Source organism: Seriola lalandi, unplaced genomic scaffold, assembly GCF_002814215.2.
Source record: "Seriola lalandi dorsalis isolate HSWRI2012SDOR001 ecotype SW California unplaced genomic scaffold, Sedor1 jcf7180002054630, whole genome shotgun sequence".
NCBI lineage: Eukaryota > Metazoa > Chordata > Actinopteri > Carangiformes > Carangidae > Seriola > Seriola lalandi.
The window spans coordinates 2,176,349-2,195,595 of record NW_019525183.1 but is presented as its reverse complement, the minus strand read 5'-3'; the positions used below and the strand labels follow the sequence as shown (position 1 = coordinate 2,195,595).

Here is a 19,247-nt window from a genome sequence, read left to right as displayed (position 1 = left end):
GGGGGGCTGGGGGTTTCACCACACGTGGCGCTCTTATTGTTCCCTCAGGAAACAGGCACCCCTTACCTTGTGGTTCCTGGAACTGAGCACCCTGCCTGTTTAGCTTTTTTGCTTTTCTTGACATGAATTCCCAAATAAACTGTTGCTCATGTGCAAACATTTGTACCCGAGAGTTTTATCATTAAAACTACCTCACCTCTGTTGGATCCCACTGCTTCCTGAAAGAGCATGTTGCTTGGCAACAAATTTGAATACACACTTAATAAAATCAGCAACCATTTCATGTTAGCATGTTAGTAATAGCCAAATACTGTATCTGCTGAAGACCTGCACTGAATTTATTACCTGCTGTACTAACCCATCATGTCCGCCGTCCTCTTCCTCCACTTACCGTCCAGCAGCTATTCTTTATACTCAGCATCTTTTATTCCACAGCATCTTTCTCCCCCGCTGAGGTGTTTGCTCTCTGCAGTTCCACACTACCCCGCTCCTCTTTTCACGCCTGACTTCATCCTCTTGTTCTCCTCCATTACTGAAGACTCAGATCTTTAGTCTTCTTCGTGTCATGCTAGACAGAAGGTGCTAATGTGTCATGGACCAGCCATGACCCCAGTCTGTTGGGTGCTTTCGAAACCTTTTAGCCCCTGTAGTCACTTCAGGACTCGGCAGCAATGTTAAAAATGAGATTTTATCCTGCCTAGCAGCCAGTTTGCTCAGAGGAGGATAAACTACTTTTTGTTTCGTGCAAACACAAACAAGCGGTGCTCTGTGTGATAAATGGTTGCACTAATAACTTAATCAGTTGCAAAAACAGTTTTTTTTTTGTCAGTGTCACACGTCTGAAGCATATACACAGACCAACACAGAGTGGCTAGTGGGTGACAGGACTGCTGACTCGGCTCCTAAAGCACAGTCTGACTCTTGCAAAAGGTCTTGCCTAAACAGCTCTTGAAAAGTTCCATGAAGTATAATGTTTTTGGCACAAAAATACTGCAGCAGCACTTCATCCTCTCACAGATTCAAACATTCTCCCAGTGTCATTTGGGATGTGCAACAGCGCCGGTGGGTCCTTAACCTTAATGCACCAATGTAGCACGGGGCTCACAAAGCTGCTGTGAAAGCTGCGAAAACAAAAAGGCATCAGTGGACCTTTCGCATAGGGTTCAAGTACGTGTCTTCTGGGAATGGAGGCCTTCACTGAACTGGCTGAAGGTGCTGCTGCTGTTTGACAGTGACCGATCATCTGGTTTTGACCTGAAAATTTTTTCCACTGTGAAAAAGCCAAACCAACATACAGAATTAAATGTCGCTACTTATGTGACAAAATTCTGGAGCTTTATTTTAAAGCTTCATCATATGATCTCATCAGGTGCAGTCAGTGGAAATCGACAAATTCCCTTTCCCACAGCCTTTCAAACTCTGTTTTATTTTCCTGTCATACAAAAAGCAAAGGTTTTGCTTGAGTAACTTAAAAAATTGGGACAGGTACAAGTTCTGAGTGGATGTGTCCAGATGCCCTTGAAATCTCTGCATGCTCACTGCCACCTTCTTTTCCTTTTCCAAGTCACCCTCCACGGGGCTGTATGTTACAGTCTCATCGTTCGGGCTCATGGTGTCACAGACTTTAAGATGCACTTCACAAGGGCTTACGTCTGTCTCGCTGCAAATTCAGAGAGTGCTTAAAGGCTCTGATATGAACTTCTGAGCCTTTCGTGTGGATTGTTAGTGTCTGCAAACCTGTATACATTTCAAAAAGTAGCTTCAGCTATGTCAATAAATGATATTGTCCTTGTGCATTTAGTTTTTTTTCCACATGCAAATGTTGCATAAAAAGTAAAGTGTTAAGAAACTTAAAAAAGAGAAGATACACTTCCCTTTCGCTTTTGCACATCAGCACAGTCTATATTATCTCCTCTTTAAAGGTCAGCCGTGAATATGTTCTTTGAGTGGAATGGTACTGGAAAAATAATGGCTGAGAGGGAGCACAGTGATTTTTTGCCTTCCGGGCATGAAGGCAGGTTGCAACCATAGACTTTAGATAAAGATGGACGTGGCCTGTGACGTCACCCACAGGTTTTTTGGAGATTGGTTTTGAAGCTCGGAGCAGGCTGCTTCGCCAGTCGCTATCTTGGCAGTGCACGACTCCACCTAACTTCCGGCTAATTGCGTGCATGCCAGTATGTGGCAAGCATACACTCACCCATCTGTGACTCAAAGCAGCACACCCTCAATTATGCATAAGTTTAAAACTTCACCCTCACAGTTGTCATGCAGCTTCGTTGCCGCTTGGTTGCAACTTGCAGTTAGCAACTTTATTTTGTTTGGCTTTTTTTCAAAAAAATTTCAAAAACAGAAAATAGGGACTTTAAGCAGTGACGGTTAAAGGGACGGCTACGGCATGACGTAGATTCTATCTCAGCACTTCCTACCATTGCAGCTCAACTGTCTCCTATTGCTGCAAAGGTAGTAGGTGTTGAGGTAGAATCTACGTCATTACAGTATGCGGTAGCTCTCTCAGAGGTGACAGGGAGTATCTGGAGCTGTCAATCATACACAGGCAATATTGTGTATGGTTGTGAAACAGCTGAAAGCTCCAGAACTTAACAAGGAAGAATATTTCTAAGTGTGTGCTTCGTCAGCGTGTCCTAACAGAATTGTAATGATGTTTACCAAACATGGCAGGTCTAATTACTTCCTCTGCAGATTCCTGTCTGATCTACAGGTTACGTAATCACAAATTATCTTATTCCACCACTTCCGATTCTTAAAGACATCAGGACTCTGGGGATTGTTACACTTAAGCAGTGTTCAGGCAGCACAATCAGCAGGACCCTCTCGACCTGAAACCAAGGCTGCCCCCACATCCTCCGTTGGGACGCTGGTGTTTACCGCCTGGAGTGGCTGAAAATTAATTGGCTCCTTGAGCTGCCGTACATTCCCCCCTGTCAGTGCGATGGCCTCCCCTCATTGCCCCGTCACTTTAAGTCGAAGAGTATTAATGGACTGTGTGGGCCATTGATTCTTAATTCTTCTCAACGTCGACATCGGGGATAAATATTGCGTGGCCCGGTCGTCTTCGGGCTTATTGTAATCAGCATTGTTATTGATCGCCTGCCCGAATCCCCAAGAGGTAATTTATTTTAAATACACTTTCAGGAATGGGGGGGTGGGGGGTGGGGGTGGGGTGATTTGGGCCTTGTCCCAGCACATTGGCTCATATATGTGAAGTATGCCACACATTAGCAGGAAGAGGGACACAGAATAAGGAAGTAGGAAGTGTGCTGAACTGGTAGATAAAAGAGAAAGAAACTGAGAGACACGGAAGCAGGTTGACAGATAGAAATATTGCGAGAGTCACCAGGTATGTTCGGTGAAATGTGTCTTGCTTTACCGTATAGGTGGTCTCCAGGTGGCTTCTGTCAGCGCGCGCGTGTGTGTGTGTGTATGTGTGTGTGTACATACAAGTGTGACCACGCGTCCGTCTCAGCGAGGCCGGCGGATGATGGATGAGGGCTCAGCCAGCGGCGAGCCAGACGTCGGCGCTATCGATTTATCCTCACATTCGTCTGGGAGGAGGCGGCAGCGCGGGGCAGCTCGCCACGACGAGCATTTCAACACAATGTGGCTCAATATGTGACCGCACACACACACACACACACACACACATATATGAAGTATTTTCACCATAAGTATTTCAAATGGCCAATGATTCTCTCGCGCCAGCGGAGGCGTGGGGGCCTGGGTTGGAATTTGTCATTGTCTGCTGGGTACAGTGACTGCGTCCCTCCTCACCGAGGTGTTTGTATTGATCCACCTGCAAAGTGGCATCCACTTGTTTAACATCCAGTCTAATACACTTCAATTGGCCCAGCCTTGCCTGTCCGCCAAGAAGGAGTGTGTGTGTGTGTGTGTGTGTGTGTGTGTGTGCGTGCGTGCGTGCGTGCGTGCGTGCGTGCGTGCGTGCGTGCCACGAGGGTATGAGCGCTCGCCTCATGTGTCTGTGAATTCATGAAGAAAAGAGGACGTGTGTATTTGTGTATGTGTGCCTTGGAGCTAGAGTGTGTTTTTCTACTTGTAGGATGAGGTAAGTCTTCGTGTGTGTGTGTGTGTGTGTGTGTGTGTGTGTGTGTGTGTGTGTGTGCGTGTGTGCATGGCTGGGAATAGGTTTTTGTGCGGCTGTCAAGAGTCCTTGCTGCATCCAGACCATTGAGCAACAAATCAAGGCTGCAAAGCAAAGTTGCCATTCTCTCCATTCAAGGCTTTGTTGTTTTTCCCCGTCCTCGCTTTGCCCATGCCGTGTTCATAACCAACATTAACAATTTGGAAGGACATCCATTATTCTCGATGCCTAGCCATTTGAAAATGGCCCCAATTATCGAAGACATGGGGACGAGATGTCAGACACACAATCTCAGTCATGACAAAAGCAGATAACACCTGGGGCGGACACTTTTACAAGAAGTAGATACAGATGTCCCACTTTAAGGCACAGCTCCAACACATCTGGTACCTGTTTTATCTCGAATATACTGCATGCTCCATCGTTTACCAAATGTCAGTCATTGCAGGAATTGGAGGATTTCGAGCAAGAATTTCTCTCTAATGTTTCCTGGATTCTCTGAACACGATGACAACTTCTCAAAAAACCCCCGAGTAGAGAAATGTTGAGTTTTGTTTTTAGAATTTCTGCTGCATGCATCACTCATGGGAAGTCTGAGCTCCTGACATCGCAATGCTGTGAAAGCTCCTGTCTTTCAGAGTAATACAGAAGAAGCACAATCATGATGGAAGATTGTATCCAAATCTCTGTGTGGGTGTGCGGTTAATGATGACAGTTATGACAATAATTTTATGTTAGTGCTGACATTCACCGCATCGACGATCATCTTCTCTTTTCCCTTTTTTTTCTCTCACTCTCTCTCTTTCTCTCTCTCTCTCTCTCTCACTCTCTCTCTCGCTCTCAGGGGATGATGTACCTGGAGGAGAGGAGGCTGGTCCACAGAGACCTGGCCGCCCGGAACGTGCTGGTGAAGTCGCCCAATCACATCAAGATCACCGACTTCGGCCTGGCGCGGCTGCTGGACGCTGACGAGAAGGAGTACAACGCAGACGGGGGCAAGGTTGGTGTAAGTGGAGGCGTGTGCACATTCTGTGCAGTCGTAAAGTACTGCAACCGAAAAGTAGTGAAACAAAAGGTCAGTGGCGGTGACCAGGGAAACAGAGAAGCCTTGTAAGGCTCCAGGGCCAAAAATATTTGTAGTAGTTGGCTCCACCTTATTAGATGTTGGCTGTGATGCAAAAAACCAAAGGTGGAGGAGAGCTGGATTCCGCTTTAAATAAACTAAAAACACAAGTTTATCTAATGTAGCCAGCTCTGTGTAGATGTCTCTTCTCCGCATGAATATTTGAGGTGACCACACAGTTCTCTGCTCGCAGAGCAACATCTTTACCAATTCCAGATCTGTGAAACTCATTTGGTCAAGCAAACTCCGGTGAACTTTGTTTCAGTAAAATGCAATTTAGAAGCACTTCATCCAAACAAATAACGCAGCCACGCTTCCGAACGGTTTGTTTTGTTCGGGGACCCAGACCGCATTAATCAGAAGCCCCTTCTCTTCTCCCTCGCTCGAGACTTACTATGCAAATTGTCCTGATCAGCTCGCTTTATTAAATTGCCTTGTTCATTGCTGAATCTGCTCAGCTGGAGGCCTGGAGGTAGCCACTGCATCTCCAGTTTCGAGTTGTTATCTCTGGGCACAGGAGAGGAAAAGAAGTATTTCCATCAACCAGGCGAGTTTGATGCAGCCAAGAGTGATTGACTCCACGTTGGTGTTCACTGATGCCTCGATCTTTTGTCAGCGCATCTACATGTATTGCCATAAAAATAGTTGTGCCGTGGGAGATGAATCAACAGAAGATGAAAGCGGAGGCATCGTATCACATTTCTAACCTGAAGCATTTTTGTCCCCCCCCAGGGGAAATGTGTCAGGCTCCTGCACCAAGGGAGGGGCTGCATTTTAAAATGTCCTGCGCATGTACAGTACGTGTGTGTGCATATGTGCGTTCGCATGCTAAAAGGCCAGATAATTGCCTTTTTCATTGGGCTCCACAGCTGAGAATTCCCTTCTGCAGTCAATATGGAAATCATACGGCAGTTAGGATCTGACGATGTGTGCCTCTGTCCTTGTCAGAGATGTCAAAGAACATATTGTTATTACTATTTCAAACACACCCTCTTCTCAACCTATAGGCTATTGATATAATGTGGGACAAATGGCCAGTACGATCTCATTTAGTCTTTTAAAGAGCATGCTCGCTATTGACGATCCCTAGGTTAGACTGAAGCTAATCAATCACAGTACTTGAGTTATATTGAGCAGAGCAAAACTATGGTTGAAAGCAATGTCGATTTTCCAATACCTCACCAACACTAGATTAAAAGATGGGCCTCCTGTTGTGCAGCTCAGCTGTAAATAATAATAATAGTTCAGATTTTTCAGACTTTTTTTTTTTTGCTTCTTTCATCATAAAATTCCTCTGTGTATCTGTCTCTCCTCAGATGCCCATCAAATGGATGGCTCTGGAATGCATCCACTACAGGAAGTTCACCCATCAGAGTGACGTGTGGAGTTATGGTGGGTGCTAAATCTATTATGTCTTATGCTCGTACCTGTGGGAGGAAACAAGAAATCCCATTTCCTGTATTTCTATTAATTTGATTTGCATTCATTTGTCGTTCTCTGGCTCTCTTGTCTCTCTTTTTTTTGTTTTTTTTTTTCCCCCTTCCAACATCCTCAAAGGAGTGACCATCTGGGAGCTGATGACATTCGGAGGCAAGCCATACGACGGCATCCCCACTCGAGAAATCCCAGACATCCTGGAGAAAGGGGAGCGTCTGCCCCAGCCGCCCATTTGCACCATAGACGTCTACATGGTCATGGTCAAATGTGAGAAAACAAACACACACACAAACACAGTTACCCACATGCATATACTCACAAGCAAGCATGTGTGTGCAAAATATGATTTATAGGAGGCAAGCAGCACTGAATCAAGACCCAGAAGCAGATCTTTTATTTTAATAAAAACTGTGCGGAGTGGTCTATTTCACAATCATTTCTGCTGGTGAATTTCCCCCCAGGGATTAATAAAGTCTTTCCGTCACCTATAATGATAAGGTACATCATAACTTATTTGTTGATTACATTTTCTTAGATTCTAGATATAGTATTTTTTGCCAGTGTATATATCATGCCATGTTATAGAGTATACAGACAAAAAATATAAGTACTTAAATCGTATTTAAGTAAAATGAATCAAAGGAATACTTTGATATTTGTGGTAAATCGTGTATTCGCTTTCTTTCTAAGAACTGAGAGTGAGAAGATCGATGTTACCTGAGCATAAAGACTGGAGACGGGGGGGAAACCACTAGCCTGACTCCGACCAAAGGTTTAAAAAAAAAAAAAAAAAAATCCAGAACCAGTCTTTTTAACTAATTTGTTACATCTAAGTGGCAACCTCCAGGGCTGAAAAATTACTTACTCATTACTAAAATTACTTTGCAGCAGAAATAAACATGTTTACAACTTGGTACAAAAATGGTTTTGGTCTCTACAGCCAATTTCCTCCTTCATGACAACTGTACGGGAGGTGAATTTTTATTGTTAAATAACAATGAAGCAGCCCGCTTCAAAACCGCTCTTCAGAAACCTGTGGGTGACGTCAAGGAGGCTACGTCCATCTTTATTGAAAGTCTACAGTCATATCCTATTTGTTTAAAATGTGCAAAAACCAATGTATATAGGTAATGCGCTGGATTACCTCATGGCTGGGAGTCTGTGCTAGTTGGTGGCAGCAGCGTTGCAGAGCAGCAATCATAATAAACACAAAAATAATTTGACTTTTTCATTTTTAAATCATGTTTATACAGTGCTGCAGCTGTCACAGATGAGTTGCAGTTTAATAAAGTACTTCATGTTTTTAATATTCATCCGGTAAGGTGTTATTTGAGCTCAGGGGTTTGGATTCAAGGCTGGAAGAGAAAGAGGAAAGATGAAAAACCAGACAGAGGAAAAGAGAATCATGTCACAAAACTGTGACGAGGTGCTGGTTCATGGTCCGCTACATGCAGGCCCGTCCTCACCAGGGACTCTGCCCACTTCCCTGTTCATGTCATCTTCCATCTGGACAACCACACCTCCCCTCCCAGCCGATCCACCCCAACTACCCCTCCGGCCTCTACAGCTCATCCAAAAAACCCGCCTTCTCTCCATCCTCTGAATCCTCCCATGTATCTCCCATCTTGCTCTCCTTCCCCTGGTTGGATTCAGAACCCTGGTTATGGTGTAGGCTACATGGCTGCAGAGGGATCCACCCTCCCAGATTTCCAGGAAACGGTCCAGGTACACATGCCAATCCATCGTCTGAGCTCTGCCAGCTAACGGCTGCTTGGCTATCCCTTTCCCCACACCAGTCTGGTCATTGCTCCACCCTGTCTGAACTCAACTCTGGTGGGGGTGGCGTGTATGTCACTCCCTGTCTTCTGCTGTTGGCTGAAAACCTCATGAAAATGACCTCACATCAACTTCTCACCACCGACTTTTCTCCCTGCTTCTCAGTTCTTGTTCTTTTTTAATTACTTTATCTTTCTTTTCTTTTTTTATGCACAAACATTGTATCTGCACTGTGAATATACTTCTTATTATTGGCAGCTTGCAGCTCTGTGAATTTAAACTTTTTCTACTTCTGCTCTGGATGTGATTTGCTCTGGATGAGGACAACAGCAGAGTGCTTAAAATGGCAAATGTACTGAAAGAGAACGATGTGATCCAGCTTGGAGCGTGATATCAAAACATATTCCCATGACAAAAATGTTAATCCAACCAAAATGTCATAATATCTAATTGTTTTTTTCCAAATGAAAAACTATTGCCAATGGCTTTTGACAGCACAGAAGCAATCTGTGAGAGCCCTGCAGCCATTTAGCCTAATAACTATGCCAGCTCATTCTTTCTGTCCCCGAGGAGGAGGGAAATACATTTTATGTGCTGTGTAAAATAATATGATAAATACTGAGGTCAAAGGGATTCCCGGAAGTTAGGATGCAGCAAAAATACTTAGGGTTTCCAATGTATTCCTATATTCTTATATGTCAAACGCCACCCCATTCAAACCCGGGAGGAAGCTCAGCAATTGTCACCGTTAATTCTAATTACATGTTGACTGAGAGCCGTTGTTTGTGATTTGGTGCGCTGTCACACCGCGCGCCCCGCTGCCTCACCGCCACCCCAATAAAGATGAAATAGAGTTTGATTGCCAGGTTAATTGCACCTCATTTAGGTAATGTGCCTGTGCGGGGGGGGGGGGGGGGGGGGGGGGCTAGAAGCGGAAATTAGATGAACTGAGCGAAGAGAGGCAAACAGACGATGTGACAACACAGAGGGTCATCGTTTAGGCATAAACACTATTTGTCACTGTATCATCTGCCACATTTAAAATAAAGTGAAATTGAACAATTAGAGTTCCTCAGATCCCCCCCTCGAGGGCTGCTGGAGGCACCAAGGCCCCCACTTTAGACATCACTGTTGGAGTATATGTAATCAGGATGCAGACTCTGAATCCAGCAGCTCACTTTGCTTACTGTCTAATCTGAGCTGAGACACCACCTGGCGTTTCACTTCACCTGCAGGGGTTTGCCGTGTTTACAGCAGCCGTGGCCTCGGGGAGAGAAGAAAACAAGAAAACACTTTTCTCTTCCCTTAAAAACCACGTCTAAGTTGCCCTTGAGCAAGGTACTTAACCCTGAAAATGTATAGAACTCCATTTAAGTGAACATCATTTTTGTTCATTTAGTGTTCTTTGCTTAAATTAAGGTTAAAGTAAAGGTCCCTGGTAATGCAATTTTACTGTTTGTTCTTCTAGTGCATTTTCTACAGGTCTTCCACTGGAAAATATTTGAAACATTTTCCAAATATTTCCGAGATAAATACAGTATTCATTCATTTTCTCTACGCCATCCCAGTTATGCAGCGCTGTTGTTATATTGATGCATTCAGCACAGAGTTGGAAGGCAATAGCAAAGCTGAAAGAAACTGAGGGAGGACAAACTGCAAATGCAATACAATATCAAGAGCAGTGTTTCTTAGAGACGCTACAGCTGTGGACAGTCAATCAACTGTATTTCTACTTAAGTGTCCTTGTCTGTTGTGGAAAGTGAAAACATGTACTCATATCCAAACTCATCCATTTTAGTTTACAGACTATCCTTCACTCAGGCCTTCATCCATCCACTTATCTGTTCAACCTCTTCTTCTTTTCCCACCCCCTACCCCCACCCCGCATCCCCACGTCCTGTCCTTCTGCTCCTCTTCCCCAGGCTGGATGATTGATGCAGACAGCAGGCCGAAGTTCAAGGAGCTGGCCGCTGAGTTCTGCAGAATGGCCCGTGACCCGCAGCGATACCTTGTCATCCAGGTGCGTTCGCCTCAACGGGCTCGCCGTCAGAGCAGCCGATGGATCAGCTTCTCACCGGACAAATAAATGCTGTAGCGCTTGAATGGAAATGTGATCCTTGTGGCTAATTATTTTTTGTATAACTAATAATAATCACACCAACCGTAACCCCTCTGGCACTGATAGCGCCCGCTAAATAAAATCAACCAGACTAAATCGAATGTTGACTTATGCCGCTTGTGTGCTGTTTAGGGAGACGACCGCATGAAGCTCCCCAGCCCCAATGACAGCAAGTTCTTTCAGAGCCTTCTGGATGAAGAGGACCTTGATGACCTGATGGATGCTGAGGAGTATCTGGTGCCTCGAGGTTTCAACATGGCTCCTCAGTCATATACCACCAGGCCTCGAGTCGACTCCAACAGAGTAAGGACACTGTTTATGGACGCACAAAAACACATGCGGAAAACTGTGATTTTGATGTAATAAAACATCACATCTCCTTATGGAAAAAGTTTCATATCTGCTGATTTGACTTTAACCTCAAAACTGCCCAACTCTCCGTCCTCTATAAGTGTTCAAGGTGGTTAAGAATTTGCAATACACTGATGATTTTCCTCTGCTAATGGCCCACCTCCATCATTTCCATCTCAGCGTGTGTGGCTTAAACCTGGGCTCTTTATGCGCTTAGTCCCCAGGCCCCAGTTTCATTACTCAGAGCTCCATAAGCAAATAACTGCCGCTCTCTTAAAATGCCGGAGCCGTTTACTAATAGACAATGAGTGCAGGCTCGGCTGTTTGCTCTGCAGCATGCACCATGTGCCGCTGGCCTACGGCTCCGGATGTGACGCACCTTGACCCTCACGACCCACCCGTTTCCAGACGGCTCTCTGTTCCCTGAGAAACATGCACGTACCCCCCCCAAAAAAAACAGTAATCCATCCAGGGTCCCTCCGTACTCAAGGTCAACACCCCGTCAAGAATTGTAAAGTCTTTTGATTATGCAGTGAAAAGCCTCCACATGCCCAGATTGCCAAGAGAAGTTAGTTATTCAGGTTGCAACGCTGCAGACGCAGTCCAATACAGACGATTATCTAATCTGAACTGATTTGCTCTCACGCTCATACTTGAAAAGAGGAGCGGATAATGACTGGCTTTGAAGACGGGATAAACAGTGAAGTTTGGAGCAGAGGGAAGCAGATTGCAGTAGAGGGAAGACAGTGGGAGTAGGTGGACAGATATAACTCCAGGACATTTCCTTTTTTTTTTTTCTTTTTTTTTTTTTTTCTTCCTGTGTTTTGTTGCTCCGCTTCCTGTAATTGCTGCTGTAGTGCGAAGAGTTGGCAGAGTGCAGAGGAGTAGGCCTGGGTTAAATAGCCCACGGCAAGTGAAGACAGCACCACGAGAAGCCCTTTGCTTCACATGTCATGTTTTGTATTTTCTTGTGGGGTTTTTTGTTCTTTTTTTGAGGTCCAGGTTTTTTGAATTGTAGCTCTGCCTGGCTGCCCCTCACGGTCCCTTAAGGCTGATGACTACACCAGCAGAACTTTGTCTGAGAATTTTGCCTTCAACAAGCAGCTTTTCCTTTGCCGCAGGTGGCGTAAAGCTGGCCTGAACCGACTCAAACTTCATACATTCACATGTGTGTTTGTTGTGCTTCAATGGAACTATAGGCATCTTTAGTTTGGTTTGCAACAGTGTTGTTCCAGCTCTCCTTAGCCAAATAGCTGCATGGTGTCATACAATGACACTTTCACCTATTGATTATAACACCTTTTCTTGTCTCTATCCGCAACCCACCCTTCACCTCAGAACCAGTTCGGCTATCGAGACGGTGGTCCAAACCCCGCAGAGGGCTCCGTGGCCGGTGCACAAGCCTGTGTGAACCAGGAAGCAGCAGGTGGCTCGGCTCCAGCCCTGCAGGACCAGCGCTGCAATGGGAGCCTGCATAAAAAGAGCCTGAGCCAGGCTGGGGGAGAGGACAGCGGGGGCCAGAGGTACAGCGCTGACCCCACCATCTTCCTTGGGGAGAGGACCTCCAGAGGGGACACTGATGAGGACGGATACATGACCCCAATGAAGGACAAGAGCTCCTCAGGTACTTATACCGAAACACAAAGCACAAATAAAGGAGTGGGAAATAAATGCTGTAGCTGCTGGAATCACTTAGTAGTGGACCTCAGAGTCAAGTCAGGTTAATATCACAGAGCACTTGTAACCAGCACAATTGCTTTAGAGAAGCTGAAATACCCCAGGTAGAAATTCTGGAGCCCTGCAGGACATTTTGTGACGAAGATACATTCCTGCATTTTAAGAGGTTGTATTTTATCCACAGCACAGTGCAGACAGCATTAAACTTTAAAATAACCTCACCCATTATATTAATTTCTGACACATCTACAAAACACCAGTAGCACGGTGCCATAGTTTACACCACAATCTTCTCTGCTGTTGCACAGACCGAAACACAATTTAAATGTAAAACAAGTGCCTCCTGTATGTGCTACAAACTCCCGTCGAGTGTACCTTGCCTCCGTTCTGTCGTCTCTCCGCTCATTTGCAGAGTAAATATGTTCTTTTGTAGTGCATTCCGTCTGTCATTTTGCCTGTTCATTTCATTTCATTCCATTGATTAAAATGCGTACCGTGTTTCCGTCGACAGCAGTGTATGTCAGCTACTACTACAGAGTCATGTATTGCCTTTGATCATAATTCAGTCCATCCTCTCTGCTCTCGCACCGCCGTCTTTGATTTTTGAGCAGCTCAAAATATAACAAAGCCTGCAGCAAAATGCATCTGATGCAATGTCAAGGAGCGAAAGAGTGGGCAAAATCAATAGGTTTCGCACCCCACTATTATAGCACTTGGAAGCAGTGGAGAGGGGTCATTTGCTGGCATTTTCACCCCGGGCAGATGGAGTTTCCAGTGCCAAAGAACTGCTGGCAAGTTGCCTGTCTGGTCCTGAGTGGCTGCCATTATCGCCATTATCATCTCCATCTTTTCTCCTCATTAGCGAGTGATCTCTCTTTGTTACTGCTTTCAATTTCCATTTCTTTTGTTTTCTCTTGATTTCATTTGTGTGACTCTTTTTGTTTGTCTGTCTTATTCTCTCATGAACTCCTTTTTCTCTTTTTCTCCTCATTCCTACCCTCCCTCCCTTTTCTGATCCGTGCTACAGAATACCTGAATCCCATTGAGGAGAACCCGTTTGTCTCGCGACGCAAAAACGGGGAGATCCACGCCTTGGACAACCCAGGCTACCACAGCACACCCAACAGTCAACCCAAAGGAGAGGACGAATACATCAACGAACCCCTCTACCTTAACACCTTCCACAGCCCCGCTGAGCTGGGCCTGGAGGCCCTGAGGAGAAATGGTCTGCCCCTTCCCACCCACCCTCCTTCGTCCATCTCAGCCACAACCTCAGGCTCCCACCTCCCACTTACTATCCAGACCAGCTTGCCCCACTACCCGCTCCCCACAGCCCAGCCCTCTCCATCTGGCATGCCTTGCCACCACGGCCCACCAACCCACATCCTCCATGCTCACCACACCATCAAACCTGCAGGACAACCTGGTAATCCAGGTGGCAGCGCCGCCACCCAGAGCCAAGCTACTGCCCAATCCCAGGTGTGCCCGTCAGGTGGCCTGCCCTCCTCGGCCACCATAGGGCACGGCAGCCTGCCAGCCTACCAGATCCACGGAGCCGCGCATCCCGCTAGCATGCTGAAGCATGGAGGACAGATGTCAGGGAAGGCCACTGGGAAGAAGCTCAAGGTGACCTTTGACAATCCAGAATACTGGCAGCACAGCTTGCCTCCCAAATCTTCCAACCAGGTGGCCCCCGATGGCGCCCAGGGTGGGTCCACCAACGCCAAACTCTTCTATAAGCAGAATGGACACATACGGCCGGCGGTAGCTGAGAACCCCGAATACATGTCGGAGTTTTCCCTGAAATCTGGCACCGTCTTGCCGCCTCCACCTTACCGACAGCGGAACACTGTGGTCTAGATCGTTCCACTTGACAAACGTTCCTAAATCTGACTCCCAACAACCCCCGACATCCTCTCCGGTTCCACTGTCCCACACAGAGGGGAGCAGACTCAACCAGAGCTGCCCCCAACTCTTTTCAAATAGCGTGCCATCTGCTGTAGACCGTAGCAACATCAGAAGGAGGTGGACCGAACTGAGCCAAGCAGACCCAACTTGGACCGACGCACCTTCTCTATATCCAATCCAGTCCATTTCTGTTCTGTAGATAGAGACTGCGCTCCGAGTCACTGAGAACGTAAAGGTTATGGTAGTTTTTCGGCGAGTAACGGACACATGACTGTTACACGGCAGCGAACGTACTGCGTCATGTCGTCCCAGCGCGGTGGACGATGACCGCATCAAGCAAGATGAATTCAACTTGGGACCTGAACTCACTGCCAAACACTGCGGAGTCAGATTCATGGGAGGAACACAATGTTTTATTATTTTTCTGTTTCCCAGAATAAAGGTCTGAGGAGGAGCAATACTCTGTTAAGGGTTTCTGAAATAAGCAAACACACAGAGCAAATACGCTGTGTTAAATGTCAAAATGTCTGGTTTTGTGAATGACCTTGTAGAGTGAAGGCGAAACAGAAACACACGGAGGAAAAAAAGACTGAGGGATTTAGTCAGGAGACTTGTAGAAACGTGAAAGACAGAGCACTGAAAGCTGATCAATCATATTCAGTCCTTTCGCCTATAGGATTACACTGTACCTTCTTGAATTTTCCCATCAAATTTGTGAAGCTCATCTCATCTTTCTACTGTAACTGTGATACTGTGATGGCCAAAACTACAGTGATCTCTCCTTTCACATTTGTAGTTCAACCGTGGACTCTTAACTTGCCCTAGAACACACAGGGTGACTGCTGATATGTTGTTTTCGCTTGACTGCTGTCTACTTGGAAAATCCGATCAAAAAGCAGCCTTTTTCCAGCCCTTTTCCCTTATACCCCTTGGCTTTTCCAAGCCAAGGGGTATAAGGGAAAAACACACTGTACACATTTTTCTATGCACTGTTTGCAGTGCTGAAAAGATGGATTTTTATACACTGGTTTTCCCATTCAGATGAGTAAAGAGTAAAGAGTGTCTTGCCATAATAGTGGGTGGTTAGTTGAGGGAAATTGCTGTATCTGCTGAATGGTGTGATAAGACCATCCATAAAAGCAGCTGAACTCAAAATGGCGATCATAGAGACAGAGAGAGTGAGGGAGAGAGCAAAGACAAAAAAAAAAAAACATAGAGAGGGGAGTGAAAGCCGCCATACAAGCCGCCTAATGAAGACCTCAAGGAATGAAGACAGCACCAGCAGAGCACAGTAAAAACACTTGTACTTTATGTGTGTGTCCACGTGTGCGTCCGAGTGATTGGGATAAGTGTGTGCGTGCGCGCGCCTGTGTGTATTCACACATTACCGAGCCAGTTTGGCCCCACGGGGCTTTCCATGGAAAAAGAGATGCGGTAAAAGTCGGTGATGACGGGGGTCGACAGCTAAAAACCTTCAGTAGCGCTGCTAACCAACCATGAATTCAACACTGCTCTGACCTTAAACTAGGCTTATGTTAACCATACGACTGCTGTCAAGTAGGACACACGACATTCTTAACGTCACTGGCTTGAATCAAAAGCTCATTGAGTGGCCCGACAGCATCAAATCTCTGGGAGCTTTTCATCGTTTTAATTGGTCCTCCACTGTTGTGTTGTTTTACGTTGGGTTGGTTAAAGTCAGGAGCTTAAGTGTTTATCTAGGATCTACTGATGCACGGGAAGTGATGGTTTTGTGATTTTTAAAACCGTGCCAAAAGTTTAGAAAACAGTTTGTCTTTGTTATAATGTTCATTTATATGTGACATGACTATTATGGTGAATGGACCTAGGTTTATATCATGACTGTGCCCAGGTTTATGCAGAGATTCATCACATCTGAACCCAGTCCTCACTATGGCAGCCAGCTGGGACAGGATACTGATCTAGACAGGAATGGGATGCAGTTGTCGTTTCTTTGTTAAATGGGTGTTGGTATTAACTATCAACCTTCTCGCCTAGAAATTTCATTTTTTAAATCAAAATATTAAGATTAATTAACAAAATGTGGCAAGTTGCAAAATGATACTGATACTGATACTGAACGTATCATTCAAATTTTCTGTTGTAATATCCAATCTTGTGATCCAACATCTGCTCGTAGCAGCTGCGTACAGGTGGTTACGATTAGGGAAAGATAATGGCCTGGACTCTTATTACTGTTATTACCAAAACCATGTTCTTTCACTAATTCATCCTTCAATCATTTTGTTCCCGAAACCTAACCATATTCAGGATGCAGACTCCAGTAGATTATGGATTAGATTATTAAATCATCTTTTCTTTTTTCAAGCGCAGCTGTAATTTGTTAATTTGCACTTTTCCCAACACTGGATTTTAATCAATGCCAGTAGAATTTAGTCACTGATCAACCATGCTTCAGATCTATCGAGACATAGCACCTCTTATTAGCCCAGAGTGATATCATCAAAAGTTTCACAACTGGATTCTGCTCAGTAGAACACTGTAGAACACCCCCCCCTCGAACTCTCAAGAGAACACTAGTAATGCATCTGCAGGCAAACCGCCAGTCAATGCTGCTAAAAGCACTGGTGTTACAGCCATTATTTCTTCTGCCAAGCCATACACAGCACCTGTGGGTGGGAAAGCACCACAAAGCTTGCCAAACTTAGGAGATCAAGACGATCATTTTGTAACGTTGTTTTGTCTCGGAGGTCCTCTTACAGCATCTCACTAGAATCCTATCTTAGACTTTCCTGAACAGAACATCAACATTGCTTTGTCACTGCTTCAACAGCCCCGTCCGAGCTGTTTCCCTCAGTAGGATATTTATTTTTTGTGTATTTTCATGTGTGTGAAAGTGTTTGTCTGAGTGTATGCACATGCAAAGCTGTATATTCTTGTTCTCCCCATGGAGCACTTTGATCAAACTTGCGGGTAGAAAGAAAGGAGTTCCACCCTTCGTTGCTGAAATATTCAACTTGTTTATCTGGTCGTTTACCACTTCAGAAAGCAAAAAGCTTTTGGGAACGTACTGCTGCCATGAGCTCACGAAGAAAACAGATTTTAGGTGGTACTGACCAGCTTCAAGAATGTCCTTGTTTCCATGCTTTTTGTTTGCTTCAAGCAGTATTTATAATGCTGCTTTGATGATATCATGATTATTTGATGAAGGAGTATTTTATAGTCCCCTTTTGAGCTCTAATTCAGTGAAATAGAGACAGCATTTAATATCAATGTGAAATATTTATAGTGTGTTTGAGCTTGTTTATACTGAGCGATGGAAACGACTGCCAAATCTGGGTTTCAAGAAAAAATAGAAAGAAAAAAAAGAAAAGAAAGGACGATGGTGGGAAAAAGAAAAACACACGCCTTGGTTTCTCTCTCGTTTGCCCTAAATTATACTGCAGACCCAGGCGACATATGTGTTTGAATCAAGAAAAGGCTTAAACACCGATGAGACGAACGGTTCTCGAGAGGACTTCAGAGTATTCCGAGACTCTCAGCAGCCCTTCGCTTTTAATCGTCTCTCATCAAGAGCTCATCGCCAGAAAGGTTGGGGAAAAAAAAAAAAATGTACCTGAAGATCCAAGTTTGTCAAGTGTTGTTTTTGTCATCCCAAGGCCTCGGTGTTTAAAGTTGTTTTCCATTTGGAGAAGAAATCATTTTTCCTCTCGGCTGAGTATCTCATTCCTTGTTTCAAACATATTTTGCCTTGGAGTTGGGCTGTGTTACCTGCTGCTATTTGTCTCAGCCCTGAACACTCCTGTGGCTTATGGCAGCTCAAGAGCACGCCATGGCAACTGGTGTTTAAGACTGATCGCTTTTTTTATTTCTACTTTTTACTGTTCCCTCCGAGCCAAGGTGAAGCGAGTCCTTCAACATTTCATCCTCAGCTACCAAGTCTAATGTATAGTACAATATCACCTTGCATGGTACCCAAAGTGAGTGTTTTACTGCCCTTCCACCTTTGTATCTCTTCATTGACAGTATTATATTAAGATTTCTGGACGGCGTGGAAGGAAATAACCAGATATTTTTACTGAATTCAGTAGCACAAACTGGGAATCCTTATTTCTGAAATCTTTCATGGGATTTTTGTGTATAATACCCTATATATATATATATATATATATATATATCATTTTTAATATTGACTTTTTGCTTTTACTTTTTCCATATTATCAAGGATGTTTTTCTTCTTTTTTTTTTTCCACTAATGTGTTGGTTACTGTACGTTATTTTGTCATTCTACTGCAATGTTTAGTTGTCGGCATCTTAATTGCACAAATCATGGCCTACGAGCGGACGTCATTCATTTTCTGTGTTTTAAATTATCAAATCAGTATAAATGTACAGAATCTTTGGGGTTTCCTCCAAAATTTATCTAACACACTTCAACAACAAATGTGAATAGTATTTTTATAAAGCACTGAAATGGCCAATGTGGTGAGAAATTTGTAAATAAGGAGGCGATGCTTTGAATTTGTATGGTCTTCTCTCCAACTGCTGTTTTCTCCTGCTTATAACAACTTGTAGAAAAAAAGAGCCGTACATATTTGCTTTATGTAAGTGTACCTTTCGACTAATTTTAAAAGTGCTTGTTGTCCCTTTCTCATGTGCATCTCTGTTCGGTGGCTTCGTGGCTGTCCTCATGTAATATTTCAGTTCAGGGTGAGCGCCGTAAAAACTGGTCGTGTTGACGGTGGGCGGTGGGT

General features: G+C 44.7%; 1 protein-coding gene across 4 annotated transcripts in view; it reads left to right on the top strand.

Annotated features, from left to right (window-relative positions):
• Positions 1–19,247, top strand: part of LOC111665293 (receptor tyrosine-protein kinase erbB-4) — a 257,866-nt gene that overhangs the window by 201,010 nt on the left and 37,609 nt on the right. For 2 of the 4 annotated variants that reach the window (XM_087177702.1, XM_087177701.1), the window contains exons 21-27: positions 4,965–5,126; positions 6,560–6,635; positions 6,801–6,947; positions 10,379–10,476; positions 10,708–10,878; positions 12,265–12,550; positions 13,631–18,258. In XM_087177702.1, the coding sequence (XP_087033828.1) occupies positions 4,965–5,126; positions 6,560–6,635; positions 6,801–6,947; positions 10,379–10,476; positions 10,708–10,878; positions 12,265–12,550; positions 13,631–14,463 (1,773 nt within the window). In that variant the 3' untranslated portion in view covers positions 14,464–18,258. Of the gene's footprint in view, positions 1–4,964; positions 5,127–6,559; positions 6,636–6,800; positions 6,948–10,378; positions 10,477–10,707; positions 10,879–12,264; positions 12,551–13,630; positions 18,259–19,247 lie in introns of those variants that run through there. The other 2 variants (XM_023420237.2, XR_015438067.1) reach the window with 2 other exon arrangements.